General features: G+C 38.1%; 1 protein-coding gene across 11 annotated transcripts in view; it reads left to right on the top strand.

Moving 5' to 3' along the window:
* The window catches only part of DLGAP1 (DLG associated protein 1), an 858,481-nt gene that overhangs the window by 672,907 nt on the left and 166,167 nt on the right, over positions 1-19,407 (top strand). For all 11 annotated transcript variants that reach the window (XM_073212860.1, XM_073212859.1, XM_017658265.3 and 8 more), the window contains 2 exons: positions 1,818-1,995; positions 19,107-19,347. In XM_073212860.1, the coding sequence (XP_073068961.1) occupies positions 1,818-1,995; positions 19,107-19,347 (419 nt within the window). The remainder of the gene's footprint in view (positions 1-1,817; positions 1,996-19,106; positions 19,348-19,407) is intronic.

Genomic DNA, 19,407 nt, shown 5'->3' on the forward strand with positions numbered 1-19,407 from the left:
TTTAGAACATTTTCATCACCCCAGAAAAAAAGGCCATACTTTTTATTTATTACCCCCAAATCCTGCCACCTTCCTCCTCTTACTGCACTCCCATCCCCACCACCAAATTGTAGGCAACCATTAATCTACTTTCTGTCTTTGAAGATTTGTCTGTTCTGGACATTTCATATAAGTGGAATCATACATTCTGTGGTTGCTTGTAACTGACTTCTTTCACTTACCATGGTGTTTTCAAAGTTCAGCCATGTGGTGGCATATATCAGTACTTCATTCTTTTTTATAGCCAAATAATATTCCACTGTATGGACAGACCACATTTTACTTACCCATTCATCAGTTGATAGACATTTGAGTTGTCTCTACCTTTTGACTATTATGAATACTGCTGCTATGAACCTCATATCAACTTTAAAATAAATTTGTTACATTCCAATAAAATATTATTCAGGAATTTTCATTGTAATTGCATGATATTTAAAGATTAAGTTACAGAAAATTTTATTTTTTTACAGTATTGAGTATTGCTACCAAGGAAAATTGTGTTCTTTTACATTTATTTAGGCATTGTTTATTGCCTTCCATAAAGTTTTATAATTGTCTTCATAAAATTCTGTTGCATTTCTTTTTTGTAATTTCTACTCATTTTATAATGTTTTGACATTTTGAATGATCCTAAATTAAGATTTATATTTGGTTGTGACAGAATATGGGAAAGCTATTAATTTATGTCTTTTTACCCTATATCTAACTATCTTAGTTCTAATAGTTTTTCAGTTTTCTTTTATCGTCCAAATAATTACATAATCTCTAAATACTCAAAGTTTATCACTTCCTTCGCAATATTTATACTCTCTATTCCCTTTTTTTTTTTCTAATTTCACTGTGATGTTCAGAATAATGGTAAATAGGGGTAAATAATGGTAAATAATGACAGCTATATTGGGCATATACCTCTCTTCTTATCAACTTTAATTTCTAATTGTAAACAATATATAACAAAAATAAAAGAAATTGAAATAATGAAAGAAAAATCATCCTGAATCCCATGTGAAAACAAACTTTAAAAATTACTAAAAACAGTTTGCCTGTGTCTAGGAAGGGAGGAAGGATATCCGCCAGATTGATATGGGGTAATTTTTTTGGGGTGTGAAATTCTGGAGCAGGAATGAGGTACAGAAGGAAGGAGATACACTTTCTCCTTTATGCACTTTCTTATCACTTTACCTTTTACAATGAGCATTTTCTACTATTATGATTTTAAAATGCATGTTGGAAAAAAGTCCAAAGGGTACAAAAGATTTGGAGATGTGTGTATTGTTAATGGCTAAAATTTAAGTTTTGTTCACTAAGTTCAATCTCTACTAAACAGCATAGTCAAGATAAGATACATGATAGATACATAGATGACAAACAAATAGATGATAGAAAAGATTGACAGAGAAAAAGAGACATTGATATCATTACAGTTATATACCTACTTGCCATTGCTAGGAAGTCCAAAAACAAAAAGATAGCCACAGGAAAGAAGTGGGTACCTAGGAAAAGCTTACAGCTACACTGGACACAATTCCACAGCTATGTTCTCCCTCCCCAAAATGCAAAAATTGTTCCATGGGCTGAAGAGAATTTTAATTGCTCTCCCTTGTCATCATGTTTTTCCTTCTGAGACACCATGGGGGTGTTTAGCAATCAGGAGGGATCCTGTATTATTCACACCAATATTTTGGGTGCCACATCAGTAAGGGTACAGCCACATCTTATTACTGCTTACATTTTGGGATATGACTAAAGGCACCCCTTCTGGTGTTCTTTTCCAGGATTTCTAATGAACACTCCCCCAAACTCCAGATCCGGAGTCACAGTTACCTGAGGGCAGTCAGTGAAGTCTCCATCAACCGAAGCTTGGACAGCCTTGACCCTGCAGGCCTGCTCACATCACCAAAGTTCCGCTCCAGGAATGAGAGCTACATGCGAGCTATGAGCACCATCAGCCAGGTAAGCACCATGGTCACAGACCATTAACTTCACAAGGGTTAGTGGAAATGGCATGAAAAATAAGGAAGTGGCCACTTGCCAAGTAGCCACTGATGGATCAGGTAGGAGGTCCAGTCTAAGTGCTACATGTGCTCAGCCACAGCAAGCACCTGGTATCAACCATCTACCAGCAGGAGAAGGGTCCTCTGTAGATGGATATAGCATATTGGCGGAGTCTGTGGAAAAACATTAGAAGTCAGTAGGCATAGGCAGATTTATTATTAAGGAGCTGATGGATGAAACTTCAGTTGTAAAGATGCTTAAAGGAGAGAAGGACAGGGTAGACATCACTGGCACAACCAAAGTAGTGTCTAATCTTGAAAGTACAAATATTAAGCAGGTCATCAAGCCAGGGACCCAGGTACTGGAAGCAAAATACAACCTATTTACCTCAACTGGGTCCTAGTTTAGTGAATAGTGTGCTTTAGTAATGAGACAGAAGCCCACTTCTATGACCTGGTCTGCAGGACGGGGGATGAAAATGCAATTAGTTAATTTAATGCTGTATCCAAAATATTCAGCTAAAGCTCCTCCAGTCTTTCCTATCGAAGTCTCAGAGAGTGTGGGAGAGAGCTGGGCTGCCTGTAATCAGGGGCAGAGAGAACCTGGGACTCTTGGAGGGCCTGAACTTGTAGATTTCAGGGGCCACTAGAGGAGCAGAAGGGTATTTGTTGATATGATGTTTAGGGATTCTGAATTTAAGGTTCCACCACAATTTTGAAAATAAGTACCAACCTATTAATTCAGCTAATGTTTATTAAACAACAGATTACACAGGTTATTTAATGATAACTAATACATAATCCCTGCCACCAAACACTTACAGTCTAATGGAGAAAAACATGGAAGTGCTATCACAGACACTACTTACTTGAACACCACAAAAACATTCTGAAGTAGGCAGGGCAAGAATTAATGATGAGAGCCACCTTTACTGGACCAAACACCATGCTACCTGCTTTATATTTTCCTATTAGTTTATAAAGCACCCTGTAAGACATGTAACTAGCCAGATGTTAAATAGGACTTTCTCTGTGGTCACAAAATTGCCAACACAAACACAAACCTAAGGAGAAAAAGGTATTAAGTATGCAGTATTCTAATGAGAGCTTCTAGGCATGGGCTTTAGGATATGCATTTTAACAAATTTCCAAGTGATTCTAATAGGTATTATTTGACCTGAACTTTAAAAACTGCTAGCCCAAGGCATATTCAAGGGATAGTGAATGTCTAGGTTGGTTGAGGCCCAGAATACTTGCAGAGGGAGCAGTGGGAAATCTGTCCTGAATTTTGTCCTGGAGACATTCTGTGTGCATGGCCTTGCATGCCAGGCCCAGGAGATGGGACTCTATTCACTAGGAATGGGATTGACTAAACATTAATTGAAACTTCAGCTTTTAAGCAGGCAAGAGATATGATCAGAAATTTGATGTAGGATGATTTAATCTGGCAAAAAAATGTAGGAAAGATTGGAGAGGATAAGAGATTAGAAGCAGAAAAGCTAGTTTGGAAGACATTGTGATCATTAAGGTGAGACTTAATGTGACTGATGTTGCTGCGAATGGTGATGGTAGCGGTGGTGATTTTGGTAATAATGGTGCTGGTGGTGAGGGGCGTGAGGGGGGTGTTGGTTAGCATGGTAGTGGTAGTGGTGTAGGCTGAACAGTGAAGCTGATTGGCAGGCTTAAGCACCTCTAATCTGTCAGAAGGAAGCCCTGAAATAGGGCCACTGCTCTACTTTGTCCCAACCATCAAAATAGAGCTCCACATTTTATAACATATATAATCGTTGAATCACTATGTGGTACACCTGAAGCCAATACAAAATTGTATATCAACTATATATCAATCTTTTAAATCACCAAAAAAAAAAATGGAGCTCCCTGTTCTACCTGGATTCTTGAAGAGCAAAGGCAGGGACCTTAGCAAGGCTCCAAGAGGAGGGCAGGGTGGGTGGGAGTCAAGGAAAACTGGCAGGTGGGACTCCAGTATTTGCTCACTGAACATTTCCTTACTTTAAAGAAATCCAAGAGCATGCATACCTCTCTGTGCTAGCTAATGCTCTCCAAGGAAGCTCACTGTCCCTAGGCTTAGGGCAATAGTTGGTGAAATTTGGGCTTGTTTCATCCTTACTTTTTCACAATAAACAATATGATACTTAAATTATTAATATTCTTTAGGCTTATCTTTATTCTGGACAGCCTCATGTACACATAACCTGGAGTTGTAAAGTCTCTAAGTCCAACTGTCATACATGGAGAATACGTCAGGAGGTTTAAAAATCTTTGCTGGAAAATGTTTATACACATTCACTGCTTTCATAATTTTACATGTTTAAGATAGGAAACCATGTCACTTCCTCCGTCAGGATATTGTGTCTACACAGCTGTCTGCTTTTGGTTCCAGTGCCACAGATCTGACCTTCCTTGAAATAATATCACGTCCTAGTGACCATTTAGTAAGATATCAACAAATCCCTGAAGAGGTGGCACGTAGGCCTTGATGCCAGGGCAGGTCAAGCTCTGCAATTCAGTGGTGTGATCATTTGTCTCAAGTAAAATACAGAAAGAATAGCCATCCTAAATGGATTCCTAATGATATATCATTTTTCTAGTTCCATGTTCAATTTTCATGTAACACGGTATCTTTAAGGATAATTTCAAGCTTTCTACTGCAGTACCACTTTGTCATTATTGAAAGGGGAAGAGTTTCTTTTTCAAAGCAATGCTACCACATATACGCTACTTATCAAAAGTGGTTAGTTTTGTGATGTTGGAGATACTCTCTCTTATAGATTATTAGTAGCAGCTCTAATAGTATGGAATTTAAATGCATTATATCCTATTCCCTTTTCAAACTTGATACATTATTCATCAAAGGCTCCTAGAAAGATCAAAGTAAAATGTAAGCCAAGAAATTGGTCTAACTAAATAACTAAATTGTTTGTTTCTTCAATTTATACCTGATAGAAGTAAAATATACCTAAAAACAGATTTTGTCTCTATCATGCTTTGCTTTGCATGATAGAGAAATGTTTTTATTCATGTGTTTTTTCCCTTTCTATATTTTTACTGTAGATACATCTAATAAAAATGTTTTTAAAGTTAAACTTCAGAAGAAAAAAATTTAGAAAGTCATTTTTTAAAATATTTGGTATAATAACTGTCATTTCCAAATTAGCTTAATTTTTGCCTTAATTTATTTCAAGTGCAAATCTTAAATATCTTCATCTGGAATCGTAGACACCCACATATTTTATCGGGCAATAGATTGGGTTTCTACATCACTTTTAAAAGTGAATGTAATAGGTGGTTATTATACTCAATAGTAATACCAGCAGTTTAGCCATGACTTTTGACATAGACTATCCCCTTCACTGCATATATGCAAAGAACTGAAAACACAGATGAAGTAAGTGTCTATGAGTACAAAGCTAGTCAGAAAGAAGCTAGAAAAAACAAGTTTCTTAACTCCTAACTGGTTAGTTTCTTCAATGCCTGCAGGTATTGGTGTACTGGTGGCAATAAATTGTTAATAGTAGTAGTAGTAATAGAAATTATAACTATGGAATAGTTACCATGTATTGTTTATCTGCTACAAGCTAGAAGCTGTGCATTTTCTCATTAATTTCATATCAACTATTAGAAAGATCATTTTTTAATATATGAAACTCAGTCTTACAGAATTGGAACACTTTGTCTCCTTCTTCCCCTACATTGTCTCACAAATTAATATCCACTATTTATGAAATACCTACCATGTGCCTAGAAATGTAATATGCATTTGTTTAGGTTATTTTATTTTTATCCTTAAAGCATCCCTATAATAATCCCTAGGTATTACTATACCCACTTTACAGATGAAGAAAGTGAAGCTCAGAGAATTCAAGCAAATTGCCCAAGATATAGTAGAAAGAGCATTAAACTACTCCTTCCCCTATAAAAAAATAAATCCAAATGAATTTAAAATCTAAGCAATAACACAAAATGACAAAAAATTTAAATGAGGACAATATGTGGTGAGATTATAACTTTTAATGAAATGAGGATCCCAGAAAGCATAAGTAGAAGACTGACAACTGTTCTAACTAAAAATTAAATATTTCTGTGCAACAAAAGATACCATAAAGTCAAAATACAGTTGATGAGGGGAATATTAGGAAAAAATGGTCATATACACTAATAGGCTGGTAAAGACAAAATGAAATAGCAAAATATCATTTTAACCTATCAGAGTGGCAAACACTAATACCCAACTCTGATACCACTGAGAAGTGAGCTCTGACTTACTTGCTGTTTGGAGTGAATTGCTGCATTGGTTTAGAGAGTAAGTTGGTAAAATCTACAGAGAGGTAAAACATATCTTTTTGGAGCTCTGTAATATAGAACTAGAAGCACCAGTATGTAAAGAGAAATGCACAAGGATGTTGTTCATAGGATGGTCTCCAAGGACATACCTGACTCATTATCCACAAAGGAGTGGTTGAATAGATTATGGTATGATCATACTTGCAATATTATGGTGGTACTGCAATGTCTGAACCTCCCTGAGTCTCTATACAATAGACAGGGCAATTACATAGAAAACCCAAAAGCTCATGAGCAACATTTACAAGAAAATGAAGTGACAAGATACCCCATGAACCCAAAATACAAGTGGATGAGAACAAACCCCCAGTAGCCATTAGCCTGTGTTGTATTCACACCTGTGTAGGAGAAATGGAGCAAAACAACTTTCCTGATGGACTTGAGCACAGCAGAACAAAGCAAGCAGCAGGTATTCATGGGAAACCTCAGGCACCTATTTGGGGACAGCAGCTGAATCTAGGAAGGATTTGCCTTCTCTAATCACAGGTAAATTCAGGGACCTGCAGTAATGTCAGAAGATGCTGAAGCAATCTGAGCCTGTGTGTCCACTGAAAACCAACCAACCAGCATTTTCTTCCAGAACAAGGACCAGTACTAAGATGATACAGTTGGGAGTGGAATCAAATATGACCAAGATAGAGTCAATAGCAAAGAAGAAGAGAAAAGGCCCAGGTAAAAGTTTGGGGGCAGGAGCAAAAGCAGCAGGAAATCTCAGAAAGCAACATTGTGCTGAAACAATGAAAGAAGAAGCCTCATGAATTTAGGGGGGAAATTCTGAATGTATCACCCTCTCAAGGTCAGGAAAGCTAATTTTATAGAAGAATGAGGAACAGAAAGTACCCATTTTAAGTCTTATTTAAAGTCACTATAGGAAGAAAGAGAAAATGGAGCAGAATAACATTCCTACAGAAAATGAAAACATACCATAAAGACATACCCACAAAATAGGTCACTATTTCAAAATGAGCTAAAGGACATTAAGAAAATTACATAAAGACATAAAAGAAAAAGATATATCTGAATTTCAAAAACTTAAAAGTAATGTCATAACAGGAAAGAATTAGAAGAAAAAATCATCGCATAAGAAATGAAGATTAGACTAGAAGAAATACAGGAGCAAATAAATGAGACCTTTCACACACTACAAAAAAAAGTAGAATTTAAACAGAAGGGACTTTTTAAAATCAAAAAGAAATGAAGAGGTAAAAAGGATTTGAGAGAAATTGATAAATACTAAAGATAGGCAAAGATTGAATCTACAGATAATAGAAGTCTCTGAAGAAAATGAAAGCAAAGGACCAGAACAAATAATTTTTAAAAATATAATTAAGGAAAACTTTCATGAAATGACAAGATGTTTCAAAATTACATACTGAAAGAACACACCATATACCTGAGAAACTGAACCAAAATAATAAACAAGACATAGTCCAACAAAATTACAGGACTTTGGAGAATTAAAAAAAAAACAACCATTTGGACTCAAAAAAAAGAGCACGTGATTTAAAAGAGAACAAAAATTAAATTATCATCAGACCCTTTAACAACAACAGTTTATACCAAAAGAAAATTGAGTAACATATTATACTCTAAGGGGAAAAATGTGAACCAAAGATCTTATATCCAGTAAAACTGACTTACAAGTATTGAAGGAAGAGCAAATGACTATAAGCATGGATGAATGCAAGGAATGTTGTTTCCATGAGGCCATCATGAGGAATACACTAGACAATGAGCTAGCCTGATTCCAAACGACCAGATACAAGAACTAGTGAATAGACATATGGGTTTATTTCTGGATTCTTGATTCTGTTCCATTGGTCTGGAATATGACAGTGTCAAACTGTTTTGATTCTTGAAGCTTTGTAGTAAGTTTTGAAATAAGGAATTGTGAGTCCTCCAGCTTTGTTCTATATCAGTATTGCTTTGGAAATTATGATGTATCAGTGTAATTTTCATTGTGTTTCTTTTTTGTAATTCTTTGAGTTCATTGGATTCCAAAATCTGACTAGTAGGAATTCCAGAAAGAAAAAAAAAAAGAAGGAAGGAAATTACTAATGAAATTAGTCAAGAGATGGCCCCAGAACTAAAAGACATGATTTTGCAGATTGCAAGGGCCCACCAAGTACCTAGCACAATGGATGGAGCACAGGGATGTCATGGTGAAATGTTTAATCATTCAGGACAGGAAAATCCTAAAATGCTCCCAGAAATGAGTGAGGAAAGCCTCAGGAATGAGAAAGGCATCACCTTCTCAATCTTTCATACAGGGGACTAACAGACAAGGAACAAAGCCTGGAAACATTCTGAAAGAAGAAGGGATGTAGGCTAGAATCCTAAATGCAAGCACACTCTCCCCTAACAGTGGAAGTGGGATTCAGGCATTGCTATCGATGAAAGGTGGCCGCCTTGCCAAGAAAGCCCTGGAAGATGGGCTCTACCAAAATGAAGGAATAAAACAGCCACATGCTAGATAATGAAGGGCACCCCCAAATGATGGGAAAGGGGATCCCAGGATAGAGTGGGTTTGGCAGCCACAGAGGGCAATGGAAGGAAGGACAGCTCCAAAAGTGATACTTCAAGGGCAGGAAGGAAACCAGAAGTCATCAGGGGTCTATGAAGGTATCCAGAGATTCGCTAAGCAAATTTTGTGGAATATGGATGCAAATACCTTAAGATCCAGCTGGGAGAATTGAAGGTAGTTGTCTCTGGAAAGGGAGAATATGGAGTCGGCAGAGTTGTTCAGGGTTCTGCTCTGGTTCTTTATAAGCCATCTAGAACTATTTGACCTGCATTTGTATATAAGTTTGATATAAAATAACCTTTTTATATGAAAAAAGTAGTGAAACATTTAATATGTAGTTATCTGTAAAACTAAGACTAAATGAGGAACAAAGCTGTAGAGAGCACACAGGTTATGTGTTCTCACAATGTAAATACAGCACAAGTATTTTAAGTGAGGAACGAATGGATAGAACAGAAGCAAAAAAATAGAAATGTTAGCTCTGTTCAGTAATGATATGGACATGACAGAATTACTGTGCTAATCTGAGACTGTTGTGCATAAACTGTGGAAGAAAAAAGTGAATAATTATAGAATATCTCAATCTTATCATTTACTCTGAGAACCAGGATTTTTAGTATGGAATAGATATATAAGTAAAAAAGATATAAATAAATGCAATATAGAAGAGGTTACATTAAAACCCTGCTGTCTGAATTGGAATTGGACATATGCATGACCTAGTCCCACCCACTGAACAATGAACAACCCAGTAATGATGACAGTGAAGCTTCCTGGTGCTCAGAGTGTATTTGTGTAATATTACCTCCCACTAAAAGAAGAAAATGCTTTTTGGAAAAATACTGATTCCAAGACTGGGCAGAAAAAGTGTAAGATGAATGTGAAATACCTTGGCATACAAGATTTCAGAAGCTATCAAAGACTACTTATTTCCCATCAGAAGGACTCAGGAGCCAGCCTAAGGAGTTCCTACTGACCAAAGATGAGACAAATTTGAGTTCACTAAAAGAGTCACTGAAATAGATTTAAAGTCATCAAATATTTTTTAAATTTATGAGTTCAGTTTATATTTTTAAAAATTAACTGACTGCCTTTAGTAGATGTGTTTCCACACAGAAGCAGTAACTCCTTTCGTGTTCCTGGACCCAATTCCAGGGTGTGTGTGTGGCAGGGGGACCTTCCCAAACTCCATCCTGCAAGACTGCCCTCCACCCCCAATTCCAGATGCCAGCCACAAGCCCCAGACTATTACCTGTGCTTCTGACCAACCAGCTACAGGTTAGAGGTTCCAGTGACCTCCCTCTTAGCTTCAGTTAATCTACTGGAGCAGCTCACAGAACTCAGGAAAACACTTAACATTTAGCAGTTTAATGTAGCATACTGTGAAGGTTACACGTTAACAGCCCAATGAGGAAATACATAGATAGGGCAAGGTCCCAAATAAAGGAGCCCCTATCCTTGTGGAGCTTGGGGCCTGACTCAGTGGTACATGGAAGCATTCCAGTTCCCCAAGCATGGAAGCTCTTTCCAACAGAGAAGCAGGATGGGAAAGGAGAGATACACTTTTCTCATAGGTTTTTGTGAGGACATCATTGCATAGTCCTGATTGACTAAATCATTGGCCATTGGCTGAATCAACCTTCAGCCCTGCCCTTGGGTGGGTCCAAACTCTCTCATTAATATACCAAGACACTCATTTCACCTTTAAGGCTCTGAAGTGTTTTCAGGAACTGTGGATGAAGACCAAATATGCCTGGGAAATATGTGTTTCTTATAACTCATTATATTGCAGTAGATAAGAGGGAACAAATTTGTTATCTTGAAAATTAGGGAAAAATAGGAAAAATTTTTTTAAATCATTCTGCTATTCCCGTATGAATTAAGCCATGAGTAACCAAATAATATGAAAGGAAGCATTTCTTTGTAAAAATTTTACAACTAATAACTGTAAAGTAATCATGGAATTAGAATATCACCCCTTTGCCACCCCTAATGAATTAATGAATCTAGGCACTGAGCACAAATGACTCCTAACAACAGAAAGAGAAAGACCACCAGACTCGGTGGTTCCTGAGGAAAGAACACATGACCTCTAGTCTTGCTAAAGGATATGAACCCGAGTCTTACTCCCTGATTCAGCATACAATCTTCAGGAAACCCAAAAGACAGAAGAATAGGCTTAATCCCACCGTAAGTATGAAATAAGCAAGTTCAACTGTGGGAATCTTTACAGATCAAATGACCAAGTTGCGTCAATAAATGTGATTTTAAAAGTGGATGGAGGGAGTTCATTAAAGATGGCGGCGTGAGAGGAGAGACAGAGGCTTCCTCCTAAAACTGGATACAATTAGAAAATTTAATTGGCGCAACTAATCCTGAGAGAGCAACAGGAAAGAGGACGTGTCAGAGTGCACACACCTGGAGAAAAGAGCAGACCTCAGCGAACGGGGTAACTACCAGAGCTGTGGCTCCGCGGGATCCGAGCCCCTCCCTGAAACCAGCTCACCAGCAGGTGGAAGACAAATGGAGCAGGGAGGGAGTGGAAGGCTTGGGACTGCTGAATACCTAGCTCCGGAGATCTGTGTGGGGAGCACAAACGTACATTTCACGGTGCTTTCATGAGACTCGCATGACTACCAGGTTGGAAAGCTAATACAGGCAGAGTTCCTGGGGAGACTGGGATTCCGGCTGCTTGTGGAAAGCAGGGATCCATATCTGGCTGCTCTGGGACAAAAACTTATACCTGTGTGCCCGGCCCACTGGCTCAGGCAGTGGAGACAGGCACAGGAGCCAGGAGGTGGGGAACAGCTCTTTCCTCCCCAAAGGCAATAGTACCACTCCCCTGGGATCCCCGACATTGCTTCAGGGGCTCAGCAGCTCCAGAATAGAGCTTCTGGACACTAGAGGGCGCCATATACAAACATGAAACGCCAAAGGAACCTTGTCCAGAGTAAAATTGTTAATACAACTCCCAAGAAAGATTTAAATGATATGGACCTCGTGACTCTTCCTGAAAGGGAGTTCAAAATAAAAATCATCAACATCCTAATGGAGGTACGGAAAGACATCCAAGAACTCAGGAATGAATTCAGGTCAGAGATCCAATCATTAAAGAACACGATGGAGGGTATTAAAAGCAGGTTGGATATGGTGGAGGAGACAATAAGTGAAATAGAAACTAGAGAAGAGGAATACAAAGAAGCTGAGGCACAGAAAGAAAAAAGGATCTCTAAGAATGAAAGAATATTGAGAGAACTGTGTGACTAATCCAAGTGGAACAATATTCGCATTATAGGGATACCAGAAGAAGAAGAGAGAGAAGAAGGGATAGAAAGTGTCTTTGAGAAGGTAGTTGCTGAAAACTTTCCCAATCTGAGGAAGGAGATAGTCTCTCAGGCCATGGAGATCCACAGATCCCCCTACACAAGGGACCCAAGAAAGACAACACCAAGACACATAGTAATTAAAATGGGAAAGCTCAAGGATAAGGACAGACTTTTAAAAGCAGCCAGAGGCAGAAATAAGATCACATACAAAGGAAAGCCCATCAGACTAACAACAGACTTCTCAGCATAAACCTTACAGGCCAGAAGGGAGTGGCGTGATGAAGTGGCAAATGAAGCAGAAGGGCCTGGAACCAAGATTACTTTATCCAGTGAGATTATCATTTAAATTTGAAGGAGGGATTAAACAATTTCCAGATAAGCAAAAGCTGAGAGAGTTTACCTCCCACAAACCATCTCTGCAGTCTATTTTGGAGGGACTGCTATAGATGGAAGTGTTCCTAGGGGTGGATAGCTGTCACCAGAGGTAGGGAAATCATGGTAGGGAGGGTGGAGCAGCTGATTGTGAGGCAAATGCAAAATTAAATTGACTATCCCCAAAGCCAATCAAGGGATAGAGAAAAAGTATAGAATCTGATACCTAATATATAAAGAATGAAGGAGGAAGAAAAAGGAGGAGAAATAGAAAAGAACCTTTAGATTATGTTTGTAACAGCATACTAACTGAGTTAAGTTAGACTCTTAGATAGTAAGGAAAGTAACCTGGAACCTTTGGTAACCACGAATCTAAAGCCTGAAATGGCAATAAGTACATACCTATCGATAATCACCCTAAATGTAAATGGACTGAATGTACCAATCAAAAGACATAGAGTCACTGAAAGGATAAAAAAACAAGACCCATCTATATGCTGCTTAGAAGAGACTCATCTCAAACCCAAAGACATGCACAGACTAAAAGTCAAGGGATGGAAAAAGATATTTCACGCAAACAATAGGGAGAAAAAAGCAGGAGTTGCAGTACAAGTATCAGACAAAATAGACCTCAAAACAAAGAAAGTAACAAGAGATAAAGAAGGACATTACATAATGATAAAGGGCTCAGTTTAACAAGAGGATATAACTATTATAAATATATATGCACTCAACACAGGAGCACCAGCATATGTAAAACAAATACTAACAGAACTAAAGGAGGAAATAGAATGCAATGCATTCATTTTAGGAGACTTCAACACACCACTCACTCCAAAGGATAGATCCACCAGACAGAAAATAAGTAAGGACACAGAGGCACTGAACAATACGCTAGAACAGATGGACCTAATAGACATCTATAGAACACTACACCCAAAAGCAACAGGATACACATTCTTCTCAAGTGCACAAGGAACATTCTCCAGAATAGACCACATACTAGGCCACAAAAAGAGCCTCAGTAAATTCAAAAAGATTGAAATCCTGCCAACCAACTTTTCAGACTACAAAGGTATAAAACTAGAAATAAATTGTACCAAGAAAGCAAAAAGGCTCACAAACACATGGAGACTTAACAAAACACTTTTAAATAGTCAATGGATCAATGACCAAATTAAAATGGAGATCCAGCAATATATGGAAATAAATGACAATATCAACACAAAGCCCCAACTTCTGTGGGACACAGCGAAAGCAGTCTTAAGAGGAAAGTATACAGCAATCCAGGCAATTTAAAGAAGGAAGAACAAACCCAAATGAATAGTCTAACATCACAGTTATCAAAATTGGAAAAAGAAGAACAAATGGGGTCTAAAGTCAGCAGAAGGAGGGACATAATAAAGATCAGACAAGAAATAAACAAAATTGAGAAGAATAAGACAATAGAAAAAATCAATGAAACCAAGAGCTGGTTCTTTGAGAAAATAAACAAAATAGATAAGCCTCTAGCCAGGCTTATTAAGAGAAAAAGAGAATCAACACACATCAACAGAATCAGAAATAAGAAAGGGAACATCACAACAGACCCAACAGAAATACAAAGAATTATTAGAGACTACTATGAAAACCTATACACTAAGGAGCTGGAAAACCTAGAAGAAATGGACAACTTCCTAGAAAAATACAACCTTCCAAGACTGACCAAGGAAGAAACACAAAATCTAAACAAACCAATTACCAGCAAAGAAATTGAAGCGGTAATCAAAAAACTACCCAAGAAAAATACCCCTGGGCCAGATGGATTTACCTCAGAATTTTATCAGACATACAGAGAAGATATAATACCCATTCTCCTTAAAGTTTTCCAAAAAATAGAAGAGGAGGGAATACTCCCAAACTCATTCTATGAAACCACATCACCCTAATACCAAAACCAGGCAAAGACCCCACCAAAAAACAAAATTACAGACCAATATCCCTGATGAACGTAGATACAAAAATACTCAATAAAATATTAGCAAACTGAATTCAAAAATACATCAAAAGGATCATACACCACAACCAAGTGGGATTCATCCCAGGGATGCAAGGATGGTACAGCATTTGAAAATCCATCAACATCAACAAAAAGAATCCACCACGTCAACAAAAAGAAAGACAAAAACCACATGATCATCTCCATAGATGCTGAAAAAGCATTCAACAAAATTCAACTTCCATTCATGACAAAAACTCTCAGCAAAATGGGTATAGAGGGCAAGTACCTCAACATAATAAAGGCCATATACAATAAACGCACAGCCAACATCATACTTAACAGTGAGAAGCTGAAAGCTTTTCCTCTGAGATTGGGAACAAGACAGGGATGCCCACTCTCCCCACTGTTATTTAACATAGTACTGGAGGTCCTAGCCACAGCAATTAGACAAAACAAAGAAATACAAGGAATCCAGATTGGTAAAGAAGAAGTTAAACTGTCACTATTTGCAGATGACATGATATTGTACATAAAGAACCCTAAAGACTCCACTCCAAAACTACTAGAACTGATATCGGAATACAGCAAAGTTGCAGGATTCAAAATTAACACACAGAAAACTGTGACTCTCCTATACACTAACAATGAGCCAATAGAAAGAGAAATCAGGAAAACAATTCCATTCACAATTGCATCAACAAGAATAAAATACCTAGGAATAAACCTAACCAAAGAAATGAAAGACCTATACCCTGAAAACTACAAGACACTCTTAAGAGAATGAAAGAGGACACTAACAAATGGAAACTCATCCCATGCTCGTGGCTAGGAAGAATTAATATCATCAAAATGGCCATCCTGCCCAAAGCAATATACAGATTTGATGTAATCCTTATCAAATTACCAACAGCATTCTTCAACAAACCAGAACAAATAGTTCAAAAATTCATATGGAAACACCAAAGACCCCGAAGAGCCAAAGCAATCCTGAGAAAGAAAAATAAAGTGGCGGGGATCTCACTCCCCAACTTCAAGCTCTACTACAAAGCCATAGTAATCAAGACAATTTGGTACTGGCACAAGAACAGAGCCACAGACCAGTGGAACAGATTAGAGACTCCAGACATTAACCCAAACATATATGGTCAATTAATATTCGATAAAGGAGCCATGGACATGCAATGGGGAAATGACAGTCTCTTCAACAGATGGTGCTGGCAGAACTGGACAGCTACATGTAAGAGGATGAAACTGGACCATTGTCCAACCCCATACACAAAAGTAAATTCAAAATGGATCAAAGACCTGACTGTAAGTCATGAAACCATAAAACTCTTAGAAAAAAACATAGGCAAAAATCTCTTGGATGTGAACATTAGCTACTTCTTCATGAACATATCTCCCCAGGCAAGGAAAACAAAAGCAAAAATGAACAAGTGGGACTATATCAAGCTGAAAAGATTCTGTACAGCAAAGGACACCATCAATAGAACAAAAAGGTACCCTACACAGTATGGGAGAATATTTTTGTAAATGACAGATCTGATAAAGGCTTGACATCCAAAATATATAAAGAGCTCACACTCCTCAACAAACAAAAAGCAAATAATCCAATAAAAAAATGGGCAGAGGAGCTGAACACACAGTTCTCCAAAGAAGAAATTCAGATGGCCAACAGACACATGAAAAGATGCTCCACATCGCTAGTTATCAGAGAAATGAAAATTAAAACCACAATGAGATATCACCTCATACCAGTAAGGATGGCCACCATCCAAAAGACAAACAACAACAAATGTTGGCAAGGTTGCGGAGAAAGGGGAACCCTCCTACACTGCTGGTGGGAATGTAAATTAGTTGTGGAAAGCAATATGGAGGTTCCTCAAAATGCTCAAAATAGACTTACCATTTGACCCAGGAATTCCACTTGTAGGAATTTACCCTAAGGATGCAGCACTCCAGTTTGAAAAAGACAGCTGCACCCCTATGTTTATCACAGCACTATTTACAATAGCCAAGAAATGGAAGCAACCTAAGTGTCCATCAGTAGATGAATGGATAAAGAAGATGTGGTACATAAACACAATGGAATATTATTCAGCCATAAGAAGAAAACAAATCCTACCATTTGCAACAACGTGGATGGAGCTAGAGGGTATTATGCTCAGTGAAATAAGCCAAGCGGAGAAAAACAAATACCAAATGATTTCACTCATCTGTGGAGTATAAGAACAAAGGAAAAACTGAAGGAACAAAACAGCAGCGGAATCACAGAACCCAAGAATGAACTAAGTTACCAAAAGGAAAGAGACTGGGGAGAATGGGAGGGTAGGGAGGGATAAGGGTGGGGAAGAAGAAAGTGGGTATTATGATTAGCATGTATAATGTGGGGGGTGGGGGAAAGGGGAGGGCCTTGCAACACAGAGAAGACAAGTAGTGATTCTATAACATCTTACTATGCTGATAGACAGTGACTGTAATGAGGTTTGTTGGGGGGACTTGGGTTAGGGGAGAGCCTAGTAAAAATAATGTTCTTCAAAAAAATTAAAAATTAAAAAATAAGTGAATGTAGGGACAGAGATCTATATGTTAAAAATGAATTTAAAATATCCATTAAAATGGGTAAGGCTAAACTATAGGATCCAGGAATGCACACTTGGGTGAATCTGTTTTGGGTGAAAAAAACAAAGAAATGATTGAAATAAAACTCTGTAGTAGTTACTTTTGGAGGGAGGATGGGGTTTGTGGTTAGGAAGGGCTTCTGAGGTGCCTGGGAAAGTTCTGTTTCTTGACCTGGGGAGTGGCTGCAAAGGTGTTTGCCTTAATTCCTTAAGCTATACGTTTATTTTGTGTGGTTTTCTGTATCTGTGTACAATAAAAACAAAGGATTAAAAGACAATAAAGAAGGAAAATCCTATTAAGATATAAGTTTAATATAGAAAAATAGGGGAGGGGACATAGGTACCCTCTAGAAAGATAGTCATCCAACTTTAATAGTCGTTACCTTGACAGATATAGATATTTTACCATTTCTTTGCAATGTTTGCATGTCAATTAAAAGGGAAAAAATCTAATAAATGATACATATATATGTGTAAATATATATATATGTACACAATACATAGTTTGTTTTACTTGTTACTTTGAAATCATTTCAAACTTACCAAAGAGTTGCATGTAAAATACGAAACACTGTACATCCTTGACCCAGATTTATATTTGTTGATTAAGATTTTGGTTCATTCTTTCACTCTCTCTCTCTCTCTATTTGATAATTGGTTACAAATATCATGTCTCTTTGCTTTTAAATGCATCTCCAAGTATTTCCTACAAAACAAGGAAATACATAATACATGCTTTTTAAATATGCACATATATAATTATTATCCTCCAAAAGCTACAGGACTTTATATCAAATTAAATATGTGAACATACTATTTTAACTGTAAAGCATCATTATTAAGAAATGCATGTCTCTTTTCCACTTGATGTTCCTTGAAGTAATTGGTCACTTTTATCTGAAGTTTAAAGAAATTAGCCTTTATTGTATTACATCATCAAATAACACAAACTGAAGGACAGTAAAAAATCGCAATGGTTTTTGGTATGTGCTCTAAGCTGAATTGTAGTTTAATCTGTTAAAATTATCAATTACTCATGAATTTTATGTCAGGGAAATTAGACTTATAAAGTTCTAGAAGGTAGCAGAAATTTGAAGACTGCTCCCATGTCCCTCTCAAATCAGCTACAAACTGACTAGAAAAACCTCGTCTAGGTTTATTTTTTAGGTGGTGCTCAAACCAATGTAAATTATGTGCAGAGGAATATAAGTAAATACAAACTGATTCCACAGAAAAGTGAAAGACCTCGTCTGGAAGATTTTAAAACACATTTATAAATAATTTGTAGGCTAGATCAGATTTTTATAAAGAACAGTGGGAATTTCCTTAGATAGTATGTAGGTAGTTGAAAACATCTTTAATAGTGCTTTTCAAGATTTTGACATATCTGGGTTTGGTCTGTCTGTGCGCACAGTGAATATCCTGCCAGAAAATATAGGGCTTATTTCCATACTTTGCAGTAGATTAAGCTTCAATTGACACAAATTATTTGACAAACCAGTCACTTCCAGAAGCACAATAAAAATACTGGTTTCCAAAATGTTGGTGCTAACAATGGTTCCATTGAAATACAGTAACTCTGACCATGGAGCAATGAAAGTGTCCCCGGGTTTTATTTATAAATAAGGAGAATTAGCACCTGGGCGAGCCCTGGAATAAGACGCTCCAGCCCCACACTTCTTTCATTCTAAAAACAAAGCTCTTTTCCTTTAGAATGTAATGGGCTATTCGGGATTATTAACTGGATGCCACTCGATTACAGTCTGTACCGTAGAGGAAATGACGGGCCGCGGAGCTCAGTGCAGTCGCGCGGGGCTGGCTGCTGCGGGGCTGGAGTCGGGCCCTGCGGAAGAGGTGACGGCGCCCTGTGTCTGCCCGCAGGTGAGCGAGATGGAGGTGAACGGGCAGTTCGAGTCGGTGTGTGAATCCGTGTTCAGCGAGCTGGAGTCGCAGGCGGTGGAGGCGCTGGACCTGCCGGTGCCCGGCTGCTTCCGCGTGCGGAGCCACAGCTACGTGCGGGCCATTGAGAAGGGCTGCTCCCAGGACGACGAGTGCGTGTCGCTGCGGTCCTCCTCCCCGCCCCGCACCACCACCACCGTGAGGACCATCCAGAGCAGCACGGGTGAGTGAGCAGGCGGCTGCCCCGGCCCGCCCCGCCCGCGGCAGAGCGCCACCCAGGCCC

The sequence above is a fragment of the Manis javanica genome, chromosome 9 (assembly GCF_040802235.1).
Source record: "Manis javanica isolate MJ-LG chromosome 9, MJ_LKY, whole genome shotgun sequence".
Classification (NCBI taxonomy): Eukaryota; Metazoa; Chordata; class Mammalia; order Pholidota; family Manidae; genus Manis; species Manis javanica.